Genomic DNA, 27,326 nt, shown 5'->3' with positions numbered 1-27,326 from the left:
ATATCTAAAACACCAAAAGCAACAGCAACAAAAGCCAAAATTGACAAATGGGATCTAATTAAACTAAAGAGCTTCTGCACAGCAAAAGAAACTATCATCAGAGTGAACAGGCAACCTACAGAATGGGAGAAAATTTTTGCAATCTACTACTCATCTGACAAAGGGCTAATATCCAGAATCTACAAAGAACTCAAACAAATTTACAAGACAAAAACAACCCCATCAAAAAGTGGGCAGCAAAGACTTGGAACCAACCCAAATGTCCATCAATGATAGACTGGATTAAGAAAATGTGGCACATTTACACCATGGAATACTATGCAGCCATAAAAAAGGATGAGTTCATGTCCTTTGTAGGGACATGGATGAAGCTGGAAATCATCATTCTCAGCAAACTATTGCAAGGACAGAAAACCAAACACCACATGTTCTCACTCATAGGTGGGAATTGAACAATGAGAACACTTGGACACAGGAAGGGGAACATCACACACCGGGGCCTGTCGGGGAGTGGCGGGAAGAGGGGAGGGATAGCATTAGGAGATACACCTAATGTAAATGACGAGTTCATGGGTGCAGCACGCCAACATAGCACATGTATACATATGTAACAAACCTGCACGTTGTGCTCATGTACCCTAGAACTTAAGGTATAATAATAATAAAAAAAAAAGAATCAGAATGACCAATGAATTTTCAACAAATTTAATGGAAGTTGGAAGGCACTGGTGCAATACTGTAAAATTCAGGACATTGATTTCTGGCATGTAAACATTATTATTCACAGAAAGTTTCAATCAAGTATGTAGGCAGAACTGAGCCATGTGGGGTCACACCAATGAATCAAAATAACTTACTGTGCGTGCAGTCTTTCACAGGAAGCTGTCGGAAGAGGTATGCCACCAAAAGAGAAAGAGAATTCAGGAAATGGGGGATCCAACATAACAGAGGTGAAGAGCAACCAATCCAGATTAGAATAGTACAGAGAGCTCCAGAAGGAATATCTTTGAAGAAAAAAGTGATGGATTATATGATGTGTTTGAACCTACTGAGAAGAGATTTACACTTCTGGAGGACAGCCTGAGTGTAAATTCATGTCATTCTGTTCTGGGAAGTTTTAAAATACTACTATATAGCAGTCTTCTGCTATATAGACCACTCAACAAATAAAATAATAAGGCAGTATTATTAATTCCAAAAAACTCAAGCCAAAAATTGGACCAAAAAAGGAAATATAATTACAGATACCACACATTCCAGTTGTGAATAGTATTTACAGAGTCAAAATAGTATAAATATTGAATGCTAACTTAACCAGAAAGTGTGATGTAACTGCACTCTACTGTGAAAATGAGAGAGGAAGGTATGCGCTTAGGAGAGGTAGAGGAATTACAGCTTAATCTTCAAATCCCAAAATAGACCAACTGATAAAATCTAAAACTGAAATATTTAAAAAAGGGATAACAATCATGTTATTTAAAAATACAGAGATAAACATTACAGGTAACAGCTAAATAGCTACATTTATGGACCGCAGCAAATAACTCTACACAATATATATTAATACTTACCAAGCAATCTTGACATTGAAGACTGGAACAGGTAAAAGAAAGAATACTAGGTTGTTCACATCCAGCAACAGTGAGGGACAAGAGAGACTAAACAAATGGCTTCATTTTGAATTGGGTGGGGAAAGGAAGAAAGAGAGATGAGAAATACTTGAACTCAAAAGAGTTCTGTAAGTTTGGCTAAGTTTACAGCATTCTGTATTGGAATCACAGACTATTATAGCTGAAAGAAATCTTACATAGTGGCTACAATTTATTTCCCTCATTTTACAGTTACTTGCTAAGGTAACACAGCTGGTTAGGCAGAATCAGACCCTTCTGCTCTTAACTCTCACATTCTTTTTCTTGTATCACAAAGCACTTAAAAATAATTATCAAATATCAAATATGTCAGTATGTTGACTATATGAGTTCCTATTGATATACTTCATTGTTTTATTTGAAGAATATAAAGAAAATGTAAACACATCTAAAGATGAAGTTTTAAGTTAAAACATATTGGCCTTTTTAAAGAATTAAGAAGATACAATCAAAGAAAAGTATCCATAACTGACCTCTTCTTGCTTTTTATGATGGGCTAGAACTGAGAATTTTTAAAGCCCAAATATTCGGCCCAAATTACAGGTTCACCTCTGCTTTATCTACCTTGAAAATGGCATTGAAAAATGGTGATTGTATTACAGTTTGTATTACTGTCCAAATAGTTCAGAATACCTTTAATCAGATAACAAATCCTAAGATCTAACATTTTGCTGAAAGTAAGTTTTGGCCAAAAGATTTATAAGGAAAGAATATATTGCCTGATTAACTTGAGGAATTAATAGCGTTCAACAAAAAGATGTGTGGATTTTGAGTGATTTTTCATAATTGAAATGTTACTGGTACCCTGGTGATAGATTTTTAGGATATATCTGTGTGGATTAGTAGGATCATCTAAATGTGAACCAAGGCTTAGTTTGAGGTATCTGCTCATTAACACAGAAGACTTATTATCAGTTGCCACTCAGCATTCAAGATTTGAGGGGCCAGACTCTGTGGCGTGTGCCTGTGGTCCCAGCTACTCAGGAGGCTAAGGTGGGAGAGACAGCCTGAGCACAGGAGCTTGAGGCCAGCCTGGGCAACATAGCAAAAACCTCATCTCTAAAAAAATAAAAATAAAAATAAAAAGGATTTAAGTCAAGTTCTTCATCAAATATCAGGATTGCTTGACATTGAATAAAAAATTCAGCTGCCAATTGTTTTTGTTTTAATTACTAATTAAATATTGCCTAGAAATGTTGCTCACCTTAACAAAAGGAAGGAATCAGGCATAAAAACCAGCAGCACCCACCCACGTCTTTATTAACCAGTCTACTCCATGATAAAATCTATATTGTAAGATCTCTAGGTTTAAGACTTTTTTTTTTTTGAGATGGAGTCTCACTCTGTTGCTCAGGCTGGAGAGCAGTGGCGTGATCTCGGCTCACTGCAAGTTCCGTCTCCCAGGTTCACGCCATTCTCCTGCCTCAGCCTCCCGCGTAGGTGGGACTACCGGTGCCCTCCAACACACCTGGCTAATTAGCTTTTTGTATTTTTAGTAGAGACGGGGTTTCACCATGTTAGCCAGGATGGTCTGTCTCCTGACCTCATGATCCACCCGCCTCGGCCTTCCAAAGTGCTGGGATTACAGGCGTGAGCCACCGCACCTGGCCTCTAGGTTTAAGATTTGAACAAGACTGAGAACCTTATAGGCGTTCAATAAATACCTCTGGGCTGATTATTTAAATGGCAGCATCAGACCGACACATGGTATTTTCCCATTACTTAGGCATTTCTAAAGCAAACATTCCCATTCTCTAAAGCCATTCATTTTCAAAAAGCTCTCAAGTCTTTCAACATTTTAAAAGAAGATAAAAATTTGATTTTCCAAGGTAGGGAATTAAGTAGCCTCTAATTTGTTCTGTTCATTCTACCTCACACATATACACTCGAGTCAAATGTCCTGTAAACCATTCCGCATAGAGTAGAACAGACACACAATGCTTCATGAAGGTGGAGACTTTAATCATCTACAAAGCCCTCAGACCTGTTTTACTTTATATGTTTAATCATACAGATGCCATCTACAGTATTTTGTAATTAGTAAGCAGCAATAAAGTTTATTCTGTACTACTTTAGCATATTAACTATTACTTTTAAGTTGAAATAGAAAAATTATATCACTGTCTTTTCATCTTGAAGCAATAACAATGAACTCATAACTCAAATCTGTTTACCAGCTTAAGAGAAGCATTTAAAATCATATAGGCTTTTTCTATGCTTTATTAGAAAGATTTACGGATGGGAAAAAAATGGTAGAATTATTCCAAGGCATGTTCAGGAACAACAACAACAAAAAGAATTTGTAACTGCAATTCCAGCGTTTCATAAATGTCCTCTATTTCCATTTAAAAACTCTCTAAAATTAACATAATTAAAGCAGCTAATAAAACACAATCCCTGCAACTTTTATATATAAGGAAAGTCCTCATACAGTATCAGTAGACCATGGCTTATAAATAAAATATACTGTATTTGTTATCAAATATAGAAACAACAGTTCCAGATTTATGTTTTTTGAAAAAATTAATTTATTTTAAGTTAAGGATCTCTACGTAAATTTATTTTGGTATCAAACAACTGCAATTAGTGATGGGGGGATAAAAGCATCCCTAATTGTGGAAGGATGGTAATTTATTTACAAAAACTATACAAAATTAGATTAATTATAACAACAACTTATCAAAGGTTTCTGAAATTAATTTTGCTTTTGAAAAAGTATCAAAAGTCTTCAGATCCAGAATGATAGCATTTTATTATTTCTGATTCATGGAATTATAGCACATCAGATCTTTAAGCAACTACATCAGATAAAATCCTAGATAATAAAATATTCTTCATTTCCTGACAGCTTGGAATGTAAATGAAAACTTGTTCCATTTTTATTAAAGAAAAAACCTAGAATAATGCATCCAATGGTATCAAATACCTGTTAGAATGGCGTGTCTGCTATAATTAAACATGGGCAATTAGTTCTACATAGTTAAAAATTGCCTTAAATTAATTCCTTCCTTTAATAAAAAAGTTTTTCTCAGTCATTTCAGATCTCTGTTATTCGGTTTTAACTAGGAAATTTGCATTTACATAAGGAATCTTCAAAATAGTATATATTTAAAAAGTGCATATAAGCAAAACTAAATTTCTCAAATTGTTAACAAATTTAAAGCAATAATTTAATATTGTATTGTAAAATACAAGTAGCCTTAAGAGAAACATGCTTCGTCAATCTTTTGCTTTTAGGTTTGGTGCCCAAACATTTAAAAATAAAGAAAAAAATACCACGACTCTTTGCTAATGGCTTTTAAGATTTGCAGACACAGCTAAATACTCATCTAACAAAGTATCCAGGCTATCCAACTATATTGCCATGAATTCATAAGACAGTAACACACATTTATAATATAAAAGTAGTCAAAAAAATAAAAAGAAACAGCCACAGGTAATTTAGGGCTAAAATGAGTCCTAATAAGGGTTACATGAGAAATAACATATAAGACCCCAAATAAATTTTAGATACAAAATTAAATGATGTGGCTTTGTTCAAACATACCTAAAATTCAAACTCAAGTTAAATACCTAGGCTGGCTTTTTTATATCACCAGCTTTCATTAGGGCTTTAATCGCTCTTGCCCTCATCTCAAGTTCTAGCAGCTCCAGTTGCTGTGCAGAAGGTTGAACATCTTCTGGTGGAGGAACAGCCAGGGTGGCTGCTTTGGGTTCGTCTGGGCTAGACTCTGCTAGTCCTAGAATCTCATTCACACTTTTCTCAATGTCTTTCTCCAGGTCATCTATCTGACCAGCTTCACTTTGGACTGTATTTTCTGGTGCCTCGGGAGCAGCTGCTTCTTCGTTGCATGGGCCTTCTATGTCGCTGTCATAAGCATCTGCATTTATACTGAGTACATCACTATCTTCCCCTTTTCCTGTAACCAAAAAAGGAGAAAGATCCATGTAACCTAAATACCATGGGTCACAATTTCCTTACTGTTTATAATTTAAAAACTGCTTTGATCCCACCTCCCACGATGGAGTCCCAAACACATTCCATAATCCCCATGCCACCCTCTTTTCCCCTGACTCCTCAACCTTCAAAGCAGATCTAATGTAATGTAAATTCAAATGTATTTTTCATTCTGATTTAGTAGAACATGGGAACATTAAGAAATTTCTTCCATCATATGCAGTACCCATGATCTATTTTCCTAATTAAAATGTCATAACATTTTTATCACAGTAAAGCTTCTGCACTACAAAATGAAAGCTGACATTGGAAATCCTCTGGATACACTATGGCTTACTATTCAAGCAGTAAAATTTCATTCTAGAAGGTGTTTAAATACTTTGCTTTATAAACCACAAAAAAGAAAAAGTATCATCAGCAAGCAGGACAACATATGCATTGCAATTATCCCAATCTTTTCATACGCTTTTTCAAACACTTTGTTCCAAATCAATAAATTAAAGAAGAATGCCTAAGGCCATTTTCTAAGGTAAAATTTGTTTTAATGACGAGGATTTTAATTAACAAAGTTAGTACACCATAATTTTAAAAAATGCATTTGTTATAAAACTTCTATAACTGATGCTAAGAACATGAATAAACACAGATTATGGCTCTCAACCACCTTGTTCTTGGCATTGAATACTACTCAATTCCAGGCATCATTTGCAACTTTGAATACTCACTTATATTCCTAATTAATTTATCTTTTAAATATTGAATATGTTTTTTGTGTGTTTTTCTTGCATTTTCTTTTTTTTCTTTTTATTTTATTTTATTATTATTATACTTTAAGTTTTAGGGTACATGTGCACAATGTGCAGGTTAGTTACATATGTATACATGTGCCATGCTGGTGTGCTGCACCCATGAATATGTCTTTTTTTTAAAAAGTCATGATCCCCAAAATGTTAGCTTTCCCTAATATAAGAAAGCTTTGATAGCACTTTCCTTACAGTAGGGAAAGCTTCTTTACAAAACACAGATTGACGGATGGTAAATTCTGATAACAGACTGTACAGGAAGGACATAAACAATTATACTCCATTGGTTTTATAATCAATGATGATTTACTGACCTTCAGTGATCCTCCTACATGCTTATAATTGAAAAACCACCCCCTATTCCAAAATTAAAGTGGAAAATAAAACAAAAAATTATTTGTGTCCATAAATAGAACTTGCAAAAATAAGATTATCATTTTATTTGATGGCAAAGAACATTTTATGTATGTCTGCAAAGCAACAAATATTTCCAAATAGCATAAAAAACTACATAAAATTGAATAAAACCTTTTAAGAAACAATATTTTATACAAGTATTCTAACTTGAGACTAAAATAGATTTAAGAAAATAAGGCCAGGTGCAGTGGCTCATGCCTGTAATCCCAGCACTTTGGGAGGCTGAGGTGGGCAGATCACCTGAGGTCAGGAGTTTGAGACCAGCCTGACCAACATGGAGAAATCCCATCTCTACTAAAAATACAAAATTGGCCAGGCGTAGGGGCACATGCCTGTAATCCCAGCTACTCGGGAGGCTGAGGCAAGAGAATCACTTGAACCTGGGAGGCGGAGGTTGTGGTGAGCCAAGATCGTGCCATTGCACTCCAGCCTGGGCAATAAGGGTGAAACTCCGTCTCAAAAAAAAAAAGAAAATAAGTGCTAAGTTGTTCACAGCCTCAAAAAATTAACTTTAGTGTCTCCGAGGCTTTACCTAAAATTTAAAGTGTATAGTCACTGATTCTGAATAAGAAACTACAGGCTGTATAAAATATTTTAAAATACAAATTTTTGAAAAATGTGACTTGTTTTTCAGACTAGAGGTTGTTGCGAGATAATGAATGAAGAGCTGGATAATATAATGAGGGGGTGGAGAAGAGGTAAACGGTAGTTGATTCAGAGGCTTGATCAGACTCGGGTTCAATTTTCTGGTAAGAATATTTAGAAGTGACGTTGTGTACTTCCAGCACATAATATATAATTGCTTTTCTTTTTGTGATCATGTCAGTATCCATTGAGATTGGGTATTGTCTACAGTGCCTGATGAGAATACTCTTGATTCCCTGAACCTAACCATTGTAATGCTTTTGTCTGTAATATAGTTTTTTTCTGTGGCAACTTTCAGGAATTTTTTTTATTCTTGAATTCTATTTCATAGGATGTGTCTTAGGTTTGATGTTCTACACGTGGCAAGCCCTTTCAGGGTGACGGCCTTCTTCACCTCCTAACAGTTTTATCCAGATTATTTCTTTATTTTCCCTTTTCACTATCTACTTTCTTGCTTTCTGACTTATTCTGTCACTTTATCAAGTCCCTGCTCAAATGGTACCTTATCAGATCATAGTGATCACTCTCTGTGAAAGTGTCATCCTGCTACTGTCTTCTTATCCTGTTTTATTTTTCTTCATTGCACCTGACATTTTTATGTATTTTTACTCTCTCTCCACTACTTAAATGTAGGGCAGAGATTTTTGTGTTGTTCCCTGCTGTTTCCTTGGTGCTTAAAACAGTGTCTTGTACACAGTAGGTGCTCAGTAATATTTGTTGAATTATACTCAGTTCATGTTGGACTTCATGAGTTGTTCATCTTCATCTCTTAACTTTTATTGCACATTTAAAAATATTTTTCTTTTCTGGATTTTGAGATATTTCCTTAACATGATCTCCCAGCACTGCTGAATATTTGCTTTTTCTGTCACCCAGGCTGGAATGCAGTGGCACAATCTCTGCTCACTGCAACCTCCACCTCCAGGGTTCAAGTGATTCTCCTGCATCAGCCTTCTGAGTAGCTGGGATTACAAGCACGTGCCACCACACCCGGCTAATTTTTGTATTTTTAGTAGAGACGGGGTTTCACCATGTTGGTCAGGCTGGTCTGGAACTCCTGACCTCGTGATCCACCCACCTCAGCCTCCCAAAGTGCTAGGATTACAGGTATGAGCCACCACGCCTGGCCGATATCTGTAATTTTAAATTCTAACAATTCTTGGTCTCTGGCTTTTTTTCATTGCACCCTGTTTTATGGCTGCAGTGTCCACATTAGTCTCTCTCATAAGGATATTAAATGGACTCTCTTCTTCCCTTTTCTCCAAAAGATTATCTTCTGATCCCTGAATTTTATTTCTTCTTTTGTTTATCTTGGTCCTTCATTTGTTTTAGCTATGTTTTTCTGGTAGCTGGTTTGGTTTTTTTGAGCAGTTGTTTATTTCTCTAACAGATCTTTTTCTTTGATATAAAATGGATGAGGGGTAGGCCTCTCAGAGTAGAGTGCTTGGATATATGGCCATGAAAAGGAGGGAAAGGAGGAGGAGTTCAGTTGGCTTAATTATTAAAAATGAATTTAATTTTAATTGCCATGTTGTTTGTTCCACAGCCAATTCTTCCTTCTTTCCAAGACTCAAGAAAGAGTTACACTTACTGGCTGGGCACGGTGGCTCACGCCTGGAATCCCAGCACTTTGGGAGGCCGAGGCAGGTGGATCACGAGGTCAGGAGTTCAAGACTAGCCTGGCCAAGATGGTGAAACCCCATCTCTACTAAAAATACAAAAATTAGCCGAGCGTGGTGGCGGGTGCCTGTAATCCCAGCTACTATGGAGGCTGAGGCAGAGAACTGCTTGAACCCAGGAGGCAGAGGGTGCAGTGAGCCGAGATTGCGCCACTGCACTGCAGCCTGGGTGACAGAGCGAGACTCTGTCTCAAAAAAAAAAAAGAAAGAAAGAAAAAAGAAAGACTTACACTTATCTATGGTGTCTTTGGCTATGATTTTCCTTTCTTTTGTCAATTTGATCCTGTCTACTTATATTTTGTGAAAACCATAAAATTTCTAATCTTTACATTATATCTTTTTTTGTTATACTGTAAATTCATTTTTTCTTTTAACACTTTTTACAGTTCATTCTTGTAAAAGGTTGAAGAAATACATGTTCACAGAGCAAAATGGGAAAATTAATTTTTCTTCTTTTTTTTTTTGAGACAGAGTTGCACTCTTGCTGCCCAGGCTGGAGTGCAATGATGCGATTTCAGCTCACCACAAGCTCCACCTCCCAGGTTCAAGCAATTCTCCTGCCTCAGCCTCCCAAGTAGCTGGGATTACAGGCATGCGCCACCATGCCTGGCTAATTTCGTATTTTTAGTAGAGACGGGGTTTCTCCATGTTGGTCAGGCTGGCCTCAAACTCCCAACCTCAGGTGATCTGCCTGCCTCAGCCTCCCAAAGTGCTGGGATTACAGGCATGAGCCACTGCGCCCAGCCAATTTTTCTTCTTCTTTTACTCCCCTTCCCAGAAGCAATCACTGTTAATAACTTAGAGTATTTATTTTATTTTTAACAAAAACATAATTATCACTCTTTGGCTTACTTTTTTGACTTAAAAATATATCTTGGTCATTTTTTTCATCTTAGCAATGTACTAGCTTCTTTTATAGACAGATAAAAATCCTCGTTTTTACTAGTAAGTAAAAAGCAGTATTTTTTTTTTTTTTTTTTGAGACGGAGTCTTGCTCTGTCACCCAGGCTGGAGTGCAGTGGCGCGATCTCGGCTCACTGCAAGCTCCACCTCCCGGGTTCACGCCATTCTCCCGCCTCAGCCTCCCGAGTAGCTGGGACTACAGGCGCCCGCCACCACGCCCAGCTAATTTTTTGTACTTTTGGTAGAGACGGGGTTTCACCATGTTGGCCAGGATGGTCTCGATCTCCTGACCTCGTGATCCGCCCGTCTCGGCCTCCCAAAGTGCTGGGATTACAGGAGTGAGCCACCGTGCCCGGCCAAAAGCAATATTTTTTTAATTTACATTTATCTGATTAGAAATTAGGTTGAGCATTCTTTTCCACGTGTGTATTGCCTTCTGTATTTCCAGTTTTGTGAAATATCTGACTTGTTTCTACCCTTTGCCCATGTTTTTGTTTCTTAATAATACCTAGATTCTATATATTCTTATATTTGTCCTTTTTTTGTAGTTTTCCTGTCTTATAATTTTATTTATGGTGGTTTTTTTCTCAGAAATATTAAGATTTAGCTAAATCTGTTGATTTTTTTTCCCTTTGTTTATTCCCTATTTTGTGGTTTACTTTGGAAGGACTGCTGTTTATTAGTTTTGTCATCAGTTAATTTACAACTTATGTTATTATTTTAAGTATCCCTCTTCTGTCACTTCAGTGGGTTCTTGGTAGGGAGGGGAAGTAGATACGTATGTTCAATTTGCTGTCTTTAGAGGAAATTCACACCAGTATCTAAATAATCCATGTTCTAGAGTTTGTCTTGGCTTAATTTAATAATTCACTATCAAGAGGTTTCACAAGCATATCACTGAAAACACTAGATATAGTTTAATCTTATGCATAAGAACTGTTTCTGATAAGCTGAATTATTATCAACTCGAATATTTATAAGTCCTATCAAGGTTTAAATACTTTAGCATAACTTAAAAGTTCCTTTTATTTTTATAACTCAAAATGTTTGTGATGTGATTAACAGTTCTTATACGTGGCCAGGCGTGGTGGTTCATGCCTGTAACCCAGCACTTTGGGAGGCCAAGATGGGCGGATCATGAGGTCAAGAGATGGAGACCATTCTGGCTAACACAGTGAAGCCCCGTCTCTACCAAAAAATACAAAAAAAATTAGCCGGGCCTGGTGGCAGGCACCTGTAGTCCCAGATACTCGGGAGGCTGAGGCAGCAGAATGGCGTGAACCCGGGAGGCGGAGCTTGCAGTGAGCCAAGATTACATCACTGCACTCCAGCCTGGGCGACAGAGCGAGACTCCATCTGAAAAAAAAAAAAAAAAATAGTTCTTATATGTTTGTTTACTTTCATTGGATATTCTATTTAAAACTTTCAACAGAAAGCAAACCTATGCCACAAGTGTTTACTTTTATCTAATTTAGAGAATCCCACAGCTCTCACGCACTGAGGTTTGTTATAGATGATAATAAAAACAGTGGTATTACATTTTAGTTTTTTCTATTATGTGGCACACTCCTTTTTATTTATATTAGGAGTATATTACTTTTAGAGAGATTGGGTCTTATGTTGTTTATTTTTTCTCCTGGCTAATAAAATGTTTAGAGTGTTGGCTGTTCTATTTAGCTGCCAAATATTTTGCCTTTATGGTTTTATCCCATATTCACAACTATGGCTCACTGAATAACATAAACATATATTCCTCTGAAAAATTATTCCATTTATTTATATGTCAGTGATGAATCTGAGCAGTGACTGGTTCATTTTGCTGTCTAGACACCAAGCCTAGATGGATTCGTTTATTTAAAAAATCTTCAGTACTTGGGTGCAGAGTTTGAGATATGAATCAAGTTGGTAGGACTGAAGATGGCAGGAAAACAAGAGAAATAGTGAAAGTATACAGGCTAGACGACAGTGTAATACAACAAAGGTACATTGGTGAGTAGCTAGCCAGAGGATCAACTATAAGGGATGAACGCATGATAAAGCCCTTTTTTTCCCTGAGAAATCTTTTACATCTTTGTCTTCCTATAACTATTGCCTAGTCAAGCTCTTAAACTACTTTACTCCTTTCTCATAAGCTATTTGCTCCATTTCTTCATTTGCATTGTTTTTCTCTCAAGTGCCCTAAATGGTATGTAGTATTTCAGGGGTTACCCATCTTAGTGAAGGAGCACAGTTAATGTAAGGAATATATCGTATCTTCTTGTTTCTTTGTGTATTGTTTAAAGTTAACTTTAGTTCTTTCGCTGCTCTATAACATCAGTAACTTAGATCTAAGTTTTTACTTGCTATCTTTCCTGTGCCACTTTGATTATTACGTCTCTAGTTAACAGTCTGAATTTTTATTCTTATTATTGTTAATTGCATTTTTTATATTTTACCTCAGGCCCAACTGTCTTTTATTTTTCTTGGTGGATTTCAGTAACATTAGTTTAACATCATGCATACATCAAAACTGTTTTTATTTCTTTTCTTTAGGTATTTTTTAAAAAGCTTAAATTAAGTGGGCTTAAAGTACTAGCAGTGCCTTTGTAGAACCCAAACACCTCTTTAGTTCATAAACAGATTTTTGACATTTTACCATAAACCATGTTATATGATTACTTCTAATAGTAAAACAATTTTTTTTTTTTTTTTTTTTTTTGAGATGGAGTCTCACTCTGTCGCCCAGGCTGGAGTGCAGTGGCATGATCTCGGCTCACTGCAAGCTCCGCCTTCCAGGTTCACACCATTCTCCCGCCTCAGCCTCGCGAGTAGCTGGGACTACAGACACCCGCCACCAAACCCAGCTTATTTTTTGTATTTTTAGTAGAGACAGGGTTTCACCGTGTCATCCAGGATGGTCTTGATCTGTGACCTCGTGATCCGCCCCCTTGGCCTCCCAAAGTGTTGGGATTACAGGCGTCAGCCACCACGCCCGGCTAGTAAAACAATTTTTTAACAAAACTTTATGAAGACTTATTTTAATGCTTTATTAAAATAGGTATCACATTACCTGTTATATTTCTTGCTACTGACTAGACTTTATTTGAAGGAGTAGAAATAATTTACCTCACTTCTTCCTGAAAACTCTCTCTCTCACACACACACAAACACACACGTACGTGGGCAGAGTGGGGGTTGGAGAGACAGAACATGACTACCCCAAAAATGTCGAGATCTTTGAATGAGTTATTTGAGGATGAAGTTACTTCTTTAGAAAGAATGTACAAGTTTTACCTCTTCTGTTTGAGGATCATGATTGACAGGGAAAACCCCATAATTCCCCAATACCAAAAACAAGAGTAAATTATCTTTGGAAATACATTAATAAGTTTGCAGATGATGCTTTTAAAAATGAGTTACTGACTGATTCTACTGGAATGATGAAAATTAAGAAATACTGAAAAGACTTGAAGTATAAAGCTCTTCCAATAATTTGCCATGTTCTATTGTACAAGTCACTTAACGTATACTAAATTATTTCAGATGTATAAAAAGCTTTGGCATCTATGATGCAGTTATAATGGACAGGTGAAACCTATGAAGGCATTCAGCAATACTGTGTTATAGAGAACTTGGCTTTTTTTTTCTTATGTGTAGTGTATTAAGCTACTAATTTAGATTTAAGTGCATTAGGTTGACCATCATTTATAAAATTTAATTGTGGCATGACTGATTTCTAAAGATAAAGAAAAAATGCAAATGATTCAGTAAAGAAAACCTGTCTAGTATTCTACTGAACCATTATTGAACTTCCAAATAACATGAATATCCACCAGCCTGTAAACTTGACTTTTAAGACTCACAAATCCATTAACTATCCCCTTCAGAGATTATTCGAAGAATCAAATAAATATTCACTAAGTATCTTTTACACATGTCATGATGGTGCTGCAAAGGCCTTAGAAGTAGGTGACAAAATATTTGTGACATGATTAAGACACAGGTTTTGCCTTCACAGTATGCTTAATGTATGGCATTATACTTTAACATACCAAATTACGCAATACAAAATATAACAGAATTTCAGAATATACAAGGCAACAGGCAAAAATCAGGGAGATATTCATAGATATATGATATGAGACGGGCCTTTAAGAATGGGTACAATCTAATAGGTGACATTAACAGAAGAGGAAACTGCAAGTGTGAGGGACAGAATGGGCACAAGCAAAATGCTAGATGTAAAGCTCGGTACAGAGGTATGTGAGCCTGACAGAATAAAATGCACAGGTGAGAATATATAAAAAAAGGCAGTATCCAAAATTATTGTCTCTGAAGACATCACCATTCTAGGATAAAAAGCACAATAGGGACTCCCTGCTAGTCTTTTACAATGGATCAGATAAGTGGATATTTTTGGTCTTGCATTGGGGCACAATAACAGGCTGACATAAGCAATTCCTGACTATAATCTTTTGTTGAGTAATCTGAAAGTAAATAAAAAACTGTTTAAAATAGCATTTATCATTTCTCCTACCACTGATTAAACAGGGTTCTGGTAGAATAAAAGTTTGATATCAAAAATGAAAATACCCAAAAGGGAAAAATGAAGGCAGAACAGCTGTCTCAATTTCCAAGCATCGGAGTTTGGAAGCAAGCAACTTTTCCCCCTCAAGATTTCTTGGAACTTACACTCATTCAAAAGGGCATCACACTCAAATACTTTCTGTTAGTAACATCTCAGTGCTCCATAATCTACCCATCCTAGGAAAGTGTGCTCAAACTCATTATCTACTTCATAAACTACCATGTTTCCTGTGGCACTGCTTTTGCTTGTTTAAATATAAATATAAGCTCAGAAAGAGATACTAGAGACTTGATTCTAATTTTAGATAATGTAAAATTATTTATTTATTTTTAAATTTAATTTTTCTGGAGACAGGGTCTCACTTTGTCACCCAGGCTGGAGTGCAGTGGCCCAATCATGGCTCACTGCAACCTCTGCCTCCTGGGCTGAAGCAATCCTCCTACCTCAGTCTCCCAGGGCTCATGCCTGTAATCCAGCACTTTGGGAGGCCAAGGGAGGTGGATCACTTGAGGTCAGGAGTTCAAGACCAGCCTGACCAACGTGGTGAAACGCCGTCTCTATTAAAAATACAAAAAAATAGCTGGGCGTGGTGGTGTGCACCTATAATCCCAACTACTCAGGAGGCTGAGGCAGGAGAATTGCTTGAACCCGGGAGGCAGAGGCTGCAGTGAGCTGACATCACGCTACTGCACTCCAGCCTGGGTGACAGAGAGAGGCTCTGTCTCAAAAACCAACAACAACAAAAAAAGGGTATTGAGAGAAGAGGGGAGGTGAACAGAAGTAGGTTAGGGAAGGGAAGGCTTCATAGATAATGGAGATAATCTTAAAAACAGTAGTTTGATGTAAATAAGAGTACACTACTGGTGTAAATAAGTTTAGATTTCAGATTTGACATATTGGAACACATGTATTAAAACCTGCAGTCACAACTGATAGGCTGTGAAGTAGACATGTGATAGATCAACACAGTCCTGCTTTTCAAAAGGTGACTTCTATAAGACTACAGTACAGTAAACCTGACATCAATTCCCAGTGAAATTCTAGGTTTATTAGAAGGTTTACGAGCTCTGGAAAAAAAAATTAGTATCAACTAGTTTAGACAGATCAGGTAACATTTGATCAGGAATCTAAATGATGCATGGAAGACCCATATGGTTATCTGAGGAGCAAGCGGGCAGGCAGAAGGAACAGCAAAAGCAAAGCCTCTGACACAGGAGTGTTTGCAGTGCTAGAAGCAAGCAAGGAGGCAGGAGCAGAGAGAGCAAGGCGGAGAGTAACAAGTCACATCATGTTAAGGCTGTATACTGGCCAAAGGAAAGATGGACTATGGATTTTGCGTAGAGATGGGAAGCTATTAGAAGGCTTTGATAAAGAACCGTGACATGACCATTCATACAGTACAAAATAATCAGACTGCTGTGTGAAAGAGACTCCCGGGAGCATGGATAGAAACAGTGGGATCAGGATGGAGATGAAGGAAAGGACTAAGGAATGATTCCAAGGTTCTTGGCCTGGACACTGAGAAGAATGTAATTGCTATTTATTAAGACGGGATAGATGGTAGAAGCAGCAAGGTATTGCTGTTTTTATGTTTCTTGTTTTTAGGGTGGGTGGGGAGTCAGAGAGGGATCTAGAATTTATTCAGGTACATGCTAACTTAAAATGCTTATTGGACATTTAATAAGTAAACCGGATACACAAGTGTTAGAAGTCTGAATTGTAGAAATAAATTAGTAGTTGCCAGTCTTAAAACTACATAAGATCATCAGTTAGACAGTGTAGAAAAAAGTCAGTCCTGGGGCACTCATCCTTTAGAAGTCATAAAAAGCCAGGAAAGCCACAGTCAAGAAAGAGAAAATAACCAATGCTGTCAAATGCCGCTGATGGGTCAAGATGAGCACTGAGCAATGACGAGTGAAATGGCTGCTGGCAATAATTCACTAGAGAGGGGAACATTAATTAGGTGGAGAAATGAAGTATTCGCAGGTACCAAAAGGTAGCAGGATCAGTACTCAAACAGAGGGTCTGGTCTTGGCAGCACAAAGAGTTCATCCATTTTAACAGGAGATAAGTGGAGTATACAGATTCAGATACAGATAGATATGAAAAAATTTATTTACATATCTGTTTTCCTTTATTAGACAAGTTCTTTCCAGATCCAGACATATTTATCTTTCTATCCCTAGTGCCTAGAACAAAACAGTAGGTTTGTTGGATGAAGGGGTGAACTTCAAAATTTGAAGAGCTATTATTTAGAAGATGTATTAAACTCTTTTTCTTCAAATCAAAGGGCACAGAGAAACCAATGAGTACAAGTTACATAAAGGCATATTATGATTCAATATATAGAGACCCTTTTACCAATTAGAAACTGCCAGGTTGATACTGAGGTGATGAGACAGAAAACAACAATGATAACAGAAATAATTACAAGGGCTGATACTTTTGAGCACTTAATATCTACTAAGCACTGCCCTAAAGCATTTTGCATGTATTAATTCATTCAATCCTTACACCTACATAATGAAATAGGCATTCATATTTACTATCCTCATTTTATAAATGAGGAAGCTGAGGAACAGAGAGTTTAAGTAACTTGCCCTAGGTTCACATAGCTAAAGTAGCAGAAACAAAATTCAAACCCAAGTAAGTTTCCAAAACCTATGCACTTAAAACATTCTATACTATTTCCCAGAACTTAACAGATTCAAAATAACCACAGAAGCTTCACAAATTAGGATGCTGGGTTCAGCTGAATGTATCTTCTTCTTGTGGGTCCCGTAAATGATATATTTACAAAGTCTCACCTGAATAAACATAGTATGTACCAAACATACACCTAGAGTCTGTGTATTAAATATGAATAAGTAGTAAGAGAACAAAAAGACAAGTTACAGATTCACAGAAAACATCTGCAAAACATATGTGACAAAGCACTGGTATCCAAAATATATAGAGACCTCTTAAAGCAACAATACGAAAACAACCCAGTTTTTAAAATGCACAAATGATCTGAGAAGACAACTCACCAAAAATATAGAAATGGCAAATAAGTGTATGAAAGATGTTCAACATCACATATCATTAGGGAATTGCATAAGAAACAAGAGATTACTTATATGCCTATTAGAATGACCAAAATCCAAAACACTGACACTACCAAATGCTGATAGGAATGTGGAGCAATGGGAACTCTCATTCATTGTCAGTGGGAATGCAAAATGGTACAATTTGGAATACAATTAAGCAATTTCTTACAAAACTAAACTTGGTATTTATCCAAATGGGTTGCAAAGTCATGTCCACACAAAAACCTGCACACTATTTTATCCACAATTGCCAAAACTTGGAAGCATCCAAGATGTTATGGGTGAATGGATGAACAAACTGCTGTACATCCATGCAATGGAAAATATTCAGCAATAAAACGAAATGTGTTATCAAGCCACACAAAGACATAGAGGAACTTCAAATACTGAGTGACAGAAAACAATCTGAAAAGGCTACACACTGTATGATTCAAAACTACAGAGATTCCAGGAAAAGCATAACTATAGGGACTATAAAACGATCAGTGGTTGTCAGGAGTTGGAGGGGAGAGAGTGGGCAGGATAAATAGGTAGAACACAGAAGACTTTTAAGGCAGTGAAAATATTCTGTATATTGTAATAGTGGATTGATGTCATTATAAAATTATCAAAACCCACAGAATGTACAACACAAAGGTTAAGCCCTAATCATAAATTATGGACTTGGTTAATAATAATGTACAAATTGGTTCACTTGGGGAAGAGTTGGTAAGCAGGTATATGGGAACTCTCTGTACTTCCTGCTCACTTTTTCTGTAAACCTAAAGCTGCTACCAAAAAAAAAGCCTTTAATAAAAAATAAAATGTAAGTTCATCGTGTATCAACTATACGATGTGGCAGCCAAAACTGCAAATTAAATCATAGACTATGATGTGCTGTGTGTAAAGAGTTCTGAAACTGGTAACCAAATCTGGATTCAAGCCTAGTATTTACTGTCTTTCCTTTGGTAGGAGCACTTTGGTAAAGAGCTGCTTTCCCTAATGAACTGGGTAAGAGCGTAATGACTAAAAAGAACTCAGTGTCCCAATAATGACTGAAGGTTTACACTATGTGACCTCCAAAGTAGATGCCTTAAGAGTGTGTCTAAGATCCTATGATACACATCACAGGATAGAATGTTTAAAATGAGTACTTAAAGACACATAAAAATAAACATTTCTCTCAAAATACTGAAATCTTTGTGGTGCAATCATGGCTCACTGCAGCTTCGACCTCCTTCCTGGGTTGAAGCGATCCTCCCTCCTCGGCCTCCTAAAACTCTGGGATTGTGGGTGTGGGCATGAGCCTGGCCAGTAATTTTTTTTAAAGGGGGGAGGGGTAGAATTTGAGCCTATTTAAAGCAAAACTCTGTGTGCATATTTTGTGCTTGCATGTCTTTAGGGAAAAGATTCTCACATGCGACAGTTAATGTACAAATATTCAAAATAAGATGTAAATATCTTCATTGATTTTGATCATTTTATATACCATTTAATTATATTATTTATTTTAATGACTGTATTCAAATGAATATATTTTAAGGAACCATTAAACAGATCAAAGACTAAATCAAACATATTTTCTTTTCTTCCAATAGAATAAAAAATGTAGAGATAGCAAAAAAGAGTGTATATTTCACATTGCTTCCATTAAACAATTTAGGAAAACAGTTATTAACCATTCTTCCTAAGTACAAACAATGCACTAGGCACTGGTCTTAAAACCTGACAGCTAGAAAGGAACTAGAAGATCAAGGCCAAACAGCCAACCATTGCTTGAATCCTCTACAACAGCACCACCAAGTGGCTATTTATGTGGCCTGTGTCCAAACACCTTCAGCATCAGAAACATGTCTTAGAAGGCAGTCCACTGCGTTAGACCAAAAAATTTTGTCTAATGATAATGCTATCTATTGGTTCTATTTTTTTTCTCCAAGGCCATACAGAAAAAAATCTAATCACGCTTCCATTTAATAGTCCTTCAAATATTTTACAGCAACTATAAACCTCAACTCTTCAATCTAACTTAACAAAGCTATTTCTCATGTATAGTTTTAAAATTTCTCTCATGAAAACTTCCAAGAAAAAATACAAAAACCATAAGAACTTAATTTTTGAATTTACAAAGGAAAATAGTTCACAAAATGACATACTTCTCCAACTGTAAACTTTAAAGCAACAATTTAAATACAGACCAATATTTTACTATTGCTGAATGTCTTGAGTAAACTTAACATTAGCAGATACTTGATATTTTAAAAATATTGTCTACAAATGAAATACCTTCAACAAACAGTTTTTATTTTTAACTAGAGCACAACTGACCAATTCAGAAAATTTATATAAGCCACCATTATATGAAAAGCAGCAATCTCTGAAATCCTCAAGGAAATTAACATAAGATCTGAAACTTGCACGTGAGCTTGCACAGGTATGTGCATGCACACGTATACCTACACATGTGCTACAGCTGTGCTAATGAGTAAAAACTATAACTGATGTTTCTTATACAACTACATTCTGAGTGAAATGAATGATTTAAGAAATAATTTCTGGCCGGGTACGGTGGCTCACGCCTGTAATCCCAGCACTTTGGAAGGCCAAGGTGGGTGGATCACCTGAGGTAGGGAGTTCGGGACTAGCCTGGCCAACATGGTAAAACCCCATCTCTACTAAAAATACAAAAATTAGCCGGGCGTGGTAGTGGGCATCTGTAATGCCAGCTACTCGGGAGGCTGAGGCAGGAGAATTGCTTTAACCCAAGAGATGGAGGTTACAGTGAGCTGAAATCACACCACTGCACTCCAGCCTAGGTGACAGAGCAAAAAAACAAAAACAAAAAAGAAAGAAAGGAAGAATTTCTAACAGAAGAGTTTCTGTTTTACTACAGTACCAATCATTGAACCAATAGATTATATTTACATTTAAATAACATTTTCACTGTAAAGGTAGTTCCTTTTATTAGCTCATTATTAAAGTGCAGTGGAAGTTAGTGTAAAATCTGATACTCATCTTCAGTACTGCCGGTTTCAAAAATATTTTCTAGCAACAAAGATGAATGAAACCAGTACTAGACAAAAAAATGCCAATTTCAACTTAATTCATAATTAATACTTGTGTATTATTCAAGCAATACTTCAGTATTTTAAATGCTCTAAATACTGATAGTGTAATTTAAATAACTTATATACCATTAATAGGTCACATGATATGATTTATTTTATTCTGAAAGAGCAAAAAGAAAATTCAATGCTGCTTTATATTTTGGTCTACTGAACAAAAGGTTACTTTCGTACTAAATAAGCTTCAGTGAATTTTCTCAATTGGTCAAGCCATTAAAATGACAATGCATTCACAAGGAGCTTATATTCTGCTTTTATTGAGCTCACTGGGAACAAAAATAGCTAGTTATGCAAGAAAAGTTAGAGATACTAGATTTTGCAGGTTATGCACATTACAAATAGACAATATTAGTGCACTTAGAAAACAGGGAATAATCTTTATTGAGCCTATCAGGATTTCTATTTCTTGATATACCTCAGCTTGTTTGGTAACTTCAAGCAAGTTACTATCTAGTCATATTTCAGCTATATTAATATTTATCTGGAAGATGTTTTCCATAAATAAATATTCTAAGTAACTTATCCACTATGCAATAAAACATTTTATATTTTAATCATTTAGTAGATATTCTTCTAAAAGACTTTAATTCCCTGCTTTTTAAAAAAAGGTTAAAACTGGCTGGGCGCGGTGGCTCACGCCTGTAATCCCAGCACTTTGGGAGGCTAAGGCAGGCAGATCACGAGGTCAGGAGATCAAGACCATCCTGGCTAACATGGTGAAACCCCGTCTCTACTAAAAAATACAAAAAATTAGCCGGGCGTGGTGGGGAGCGCCTGTAGTCCCAGCTACTTGGGAGGCTGAGGCAGGAGAATGGTGTGAACCTGGGAGGTGGAGCTTGCAGTGAGCTGATATTGCACCACTGCACTCCAGCCTGGGCGACAGAGGGAGACTCCATCTCAAAAAAAAAAAAAAAAAAAAGAAATTAGCTAGGCATGGTGGCAGGTGCCTGTAGTCCCAGCTACTCAGGAGGCTGAGGCAGGAGAATGGCGTGAACCTGGGAGGCGGAGCTGGCAGTGAGCCGATATTGTGCCATGCACTCCAGCCTGGGCAACAGAGCGAGAGACTGTCTCAAAAAAAAAAAAAAAAAAAAAAAAAAAGGTTAAAACTTAACTATTTGCTATACATTTAGTCACAACATGAGCATGAACTGTATTGTACAATGGTACTGCTACACTTTGATCTTATGTCTTCTCAACTCTGCTTGATGCCAGTGTGTTCCTAATGTCTCATACCTCCTTGAGAACCTGAGTGTGGTTACAGGCTCCTAAGCATAAAAGGCCTGGACTTTTGACATCTGGCTCATTGGAGGTCTTCTTCTCTCCCTCTCTGCACCTTCATGACTGGTTTTTCACATGACTGAAGTTCTCGTAAAGAAATCACAGTACAACAGCCTGTTGACACTAGGAAGGGAGTTCTAAACAATTCTGAGTGTGTGAACATGGGAACAGAAAAACATCTTCTCTTACAAGGTAACATTGGCTAATTTGTGGTCTCCATTCCTTTTTCCTAGGAACTGGAAATCAACCTGCCCATTCTAGCTTTTCTTATCCTTTATAGAACATTCTCTTCTCCTCAGATGATCTAATAGCATATCCTCCATACTGCCTGTTCATTTGCTACAAAGAGCAGAAACAAAGAAGAAACAGTAGCAGTGTAGTCTAATTATACATGAGGTGTAATCTAATTATACATGAGGTGTAAGGTAATATGATTATGATTATATTATATAAAAATAATATGTGTTTAGCATGTATTTATATGTGACAAATAAATGTCAATTAAACTATGAATCTGAGTTTATGGCGGTGCTCAGAAGAAGTCAGAGTACAAAGACGTAATTTTGTCTGGCTTTATATGAGGTTATCACAACAGGACTTTTGAAAAGCAATGGGAATTTTTGAAACAATCAGAAATATTCATAAATCCTACAGTAAATAAATCAGAATTACAGAAAATCTAGATTTTGCTCTCTCTACATATAAATTGAACAAATCACTAAATTCGCTGTCTAACCTTTTTTTCCACTTTTTAAATTAAGCAGTAATAAAAGACCAGTTTTTAAACAAATTCTGCCTAAATAATGACTTGTTTCTCTCTACCAAATAAGTTCATATGACTCATATTTTAGAGAAACTATTCTAAGCCATCAAAGATTAGGTGATTACATGATAGATAACTTAATCTTCTTGGATGCAACAAATTTTTACTGTTCTGAATTAATTTTATCAGAAACAAATGTGAGCTGACATTTGAGTAACTAATAAAAACTTATTTTACTTTCAATTCTTCCTACTAAAGATAAAAAGAAGTAAAAAAGGCATTTAAAAGATTAGCCCTACAAATGTACTTGGCTTGAATAAATTAAAATTACCACTTTATTTCTGCTAGCTGGTAATGTCAAAAACTACTGATTTAAAGAAAGCAATAAATGACGAAGAAAGTAGTAAACAAGGACAAAATACCTCAGGGGGAAAAAAGTTATGCTATAAAACTTACTGGTTTTTTCCCACATACAACCCAAAGCTACCCAGTTAACATATCTCCAATGTCTTGCAGCTGATGATATATAAATTACTAAAACAGGCCGGGCGTGGTGGCTCACCCCTGTAATCCCAGCACTTTGGGTGGCGGAGGCGGGTGGATCACAAGGTCAGGAGATCTAGACCATCCTGGCTAACACGGTGAAACCCTGTCTCTACTAAAAATACAAAAAATTAGCTGGGCGTGGAGGTTGGCACCTATAGTCTCAGCTACTTGGGAGGCTGAGGCAGGAGAATGGCGTGAACCCGGGAGGCGGAGCTTGCAGTGAGCCGAGATCGCGCCACTGCACTCCAGCCTGGGCGACAGGGCAAGACTCTGTCTCAAAATAAATAAATAAATAAATTTAATTTAATTTAATAAATTACTGAAATAAAACTATTCAAGATGATAATTCTGGTGGCTTCTGTAACTAACTAAACATCATAAAATATAATCATTTCAGTAGCTAAAAGAATCATGAAGTGACTGATTTTTGACCAAATAAATTGCTCTCTTCCTCTATCTGTAAAATGGGGTGAGTCAGACACTGAAAATTTATTTTTGGTAAAATGCTTCTATTCTTCAGGTAAATTTTATACAATAATCAAGTACTTGGTTCATACCTTGTTTTAATTCCAAACCTTCAGGTTGCTTATTCTCTCTCATGGATGAAGCAGAATCTATACAGATGTCTTGCCTGGGAAATGAAAATAAGATCAACCTTTAAAACTATATTTAATCACATAATATTTACTACCCAGGTTCCCAGAATTAAGTTAGGCACTAGGGAAGACAGGCTACATTCTTCTAAGCTCCCAGGGTATCATTCAGTGTACTCTGGAAGCTCAGAAACAAGTATTCAAGGGTCAGAAGCAGCAGCTACAAACTACTAGCAATTTAAGCAGTATACTTCTTTGTAAAATCAAGGGGCAAACCTGAAAGGAACATGGAAGTAATTTTTTCTCCCTTACAATACTCTGCAGGGTAGCTGATAGGAGAAATCACAACTCACAGCAGTATCCAATAATTTTTCAAGTTCAACTGTTAAATTTAATGAGCATTTTGGCACTCAAATTACTTTATATTCATTTAATTTCATACCTCAAATGCTTTAATGTCTACAGTATGTGGAAAATACATATTTTATATGTAATATACATATGTAATCAAAGTAAAAGGATTAAATGTAAGATCATGCAAAAAACTTTCAACTCACTATGTTCTGGAATACAGCTGCAAAATAATGTGCTTTCTTAGCATTATACCATCTCAATATTAATATACTTTTCAGCAAAAAGGTCAAGAAATTATAAATGTTCAAATGAGCTATGTTACAATTTTCTTCAAAATAGGTATCTCTGTTGCCTTCTGAGAATTCTTATACATATCCTAAAGCTAACATACTAGAAATATTTAGGAAATCTTCCTACTCACAAAGTTGTGTCTGTTCATTAACAGTAACAAATCCGTCAAATAACCGAAGGATTAAAAAAGACTTGTGATCATTTCTTTGAGAAGTTTACAATATTCTTTCCAGTCAGCACCTCTGGCACTTAAATGTTTGTTTTGTATTAAAACTGCACTAATACAAGCCCAAACTCAGAGAATACAAAATTATTTGGCTTTGCTGTTAATTATGACATCAGAAATTTATAATTGAGATCTCAGTGTTTTATACTTCTGTCCAAAGTCACCTATTCAGATTTTATTCGTTCACCAGAATGACTGGCAGGTCCCAAGGAGGATATCAACAATTCTCCTTGGCAATCCAGGGAAAGATTAAATGCCAGTATACTACATTAAGAGCTTTGCAAGGTTTAAAGTTAAAATGTGCTACCTCAAACCTTCCAGTCAAATTAGATTTTACCTACTGGGAGCATTAGTCTTAAGTATCTTCCTTTAGAGAAAACGTTTGCTTTCACACATCCTAGAATTGCATTTAATTATTCTTCTAAACATACACATCTAAATTTACAAAAAAAAAAAGACTTCAAAATATAATGTAACATCACCAATAAGAGGAGGATGGATATATGTAATACTCTAAGGAAGATACAACATCATTTATATAATATTCTAGCTGAGAATATATAACCTGTATTATGAAGAATCACCAGACAAACTCAAAATGGAAATGAGTAATGTTCTGTTAAGGAAAGTTGAATGTCATTGTTATAAAATACAAAGGCTGTGGATCTACTCCAGGTTAAAGGGTTGCTAAAGAGCCAAGACAATTAAATGTTATAACTGACCTGAGACTGCTGAACTGGTAGGGAAAACGTAATGAAGGACATTACTGAGTCAAAAGACAAACTGAAATACTGATGGGGAACTGGATAAAAGTATTTTATCAATGTTAAATTTACTCAAGTTGATACTCTGTTATGGTTACATAATAGAGTATCTCTATCTCTTGGAAAAACACAATGTAACATATAGTGAAAAGTGTCATGGTGTATATAACTTAGCCTCAAATGTTTCATTAAAAAAAACATGTATGTAAGAAGGAAGTATGCAAATGGGATAGAAGGTCAATAATAAGTAAATCTTGATAAAGGGTATATGGATGTTTCTTGTACTATTCTTATTCTTGCAACATTGTAATAAGTCTGAAAGTATTTCCAAATGTTTTAATAATAATGCAATGTAACTGCCTTCCCTATGAAAGCCTCTTAGAGCCCCTTTAAATAAAAATTGGACCCCTCTATAAGGACTATCTTCTCTCATAAACAATTTAGTTTAGTGCCCAAAGTGAACTTCTACAACATTCTATTTTAAGTTGGGTTCTATTAGGCTGTTGAAGTCGCCAAACAGAATTTCAGACAGTAAGTATTTTACACCACCCTGTGGCAGAAAAGTGAAGTTAGATGCTGTCAGTATTACCTGAAGTAAATGGGGAAAAAAAATCCCAGAAAGTCTTCAATAGTTTGAAAATTTAAAATCTATACTAGCTAATTTTTACAAGATGTACTTTATGACTAAAATATAAAGTTCTCTAATACAATTTAAAGATCTCCAATAAATGGCATAAAAGGCAAGATATTTACAAAAAGGAAATATCTTAAATTGTAAGAAAATTATGTGTACAGGTCTTTTTATTTCTAGTTTTATGAAAATAAAAATTTTGTCCACTCTCAGGTGGTAAGACATACTAAGTGCCAGAATCAGGATATATATTTAAATGACATTCAAATATTTCTATCAAACACTTTAAGGAAGAATTTTATAAACAACTGTAAAGAGAGGAATGGGGAGAGGGTGGGAACACACTGCCAAAGCCAGTTTGGGTTAAGAATTTTGCAATTATCTTTGTGCTCCCTTCCGTTTAAATTAAAAAAAAAAAAAAAAAAGCCTGTTTTTCTTTTTTGAGACAGGTTGTTGTCCCGTCTTCCAGGAGGCTGGAGTGCAGTGATCACAGCTCATTGTAGCCTCGACTTCCTGTGCTCAAGTAATCTTCCTACCTCAGCCTCCCAAGTAGCTAGGGCTACAGATGTACACCATCATGCCCGGCTAATTTTTTTAAGTAAAGGTGGTATTTTGCCCTGTTGCCCAAGTTGTTCTTGAACTCCTTGGCCTCCCAAAGTGCTGAGATTACAGGTATGAGCCACCTCACCCAGCTCTGTTTTTATATTTCTAACTCACTTCTCCTATCTCCAACACTCCTTTAAAGCAGCTTAATTTACAAGCTGGGCATTGAATCACAAGAGAGCCCTATACTTATGACTGAGATTTAAGTTCTGAAACCAACATCAGTCCAACTTACTTTATTTTACCTCCACAAGCTATCCACTGTCCATCCTTTCTTACAGTTCAATGATTTTTTTAAAATCAGAGTAATACACTGGGGAGATCTGTGGAACTTAATAAAGAACCACATATATGAACCCCTAAAAGTTAAAAATATATTTCTAAATATGGGGGGTGGGGGTAAATTTCTTGTCCAAATGTAAAATAATGGCAAATAAATCAACTCACATCTCTATTGTGTCCCTCA

The 27,326-nt window shown here is 36.2% G+C and overlaps 1 protein-coding gene across 2 annotated transcripts in view; it reads right to left on the bottom strand.

The window, feature by feature from the left end:
* Positions 1 to 3,590: 3,590 nt before the first annotated feature.
* The window catches only part of CAAP1 (caspase activity and apoptosis inhibitor 1), a 53,047-nt gene continuing 29,311 nt past the window's right edge, over positions 3,591 to 27,326 (bottom strand). For both annotated transcript variants that reach the window (XM_520516.8, XM_063787911.1), the window contains exons 5-6: positions 23,956 to 24,029; positions 3,591 to 5,569 (exon numbers count right to left, since the gene is read on the bottom strand). In XM_520516.8, coding sequence (XP_520516.2) covers positions 5,223 to 5,569; positions 23,956 to 24,029 — 421 coding nt within the window. In that variant the 3' untranslated portion in view covers positions 3,591 to 5,222. The remainder of the gene's footprint in view (positions 5,570 to 23,955; positions 24,030 to 27,326) is intronic.

The sequence above is a fragment of the Pan troglodytes genome, chromosome 11 (genome assembly GCF_028858775.2).
Source record: "Pan troglodytes isolate AG18354 chromosome 11, NHGRI_mPanTro3-v2.0_pri, whole genome shotgun sequence".
NCBI classification, from domain to species: Eukaryota; Metazoa; Chordata; class Mammalia; order Primates; family Hominidae; genus Pan; species Pan troglodytes.
The sequence above is the reverse complement of the archived record's forward strand: the minus strand, read 5'-3'. Positions and strand labels throughout refer to the sequence as shown.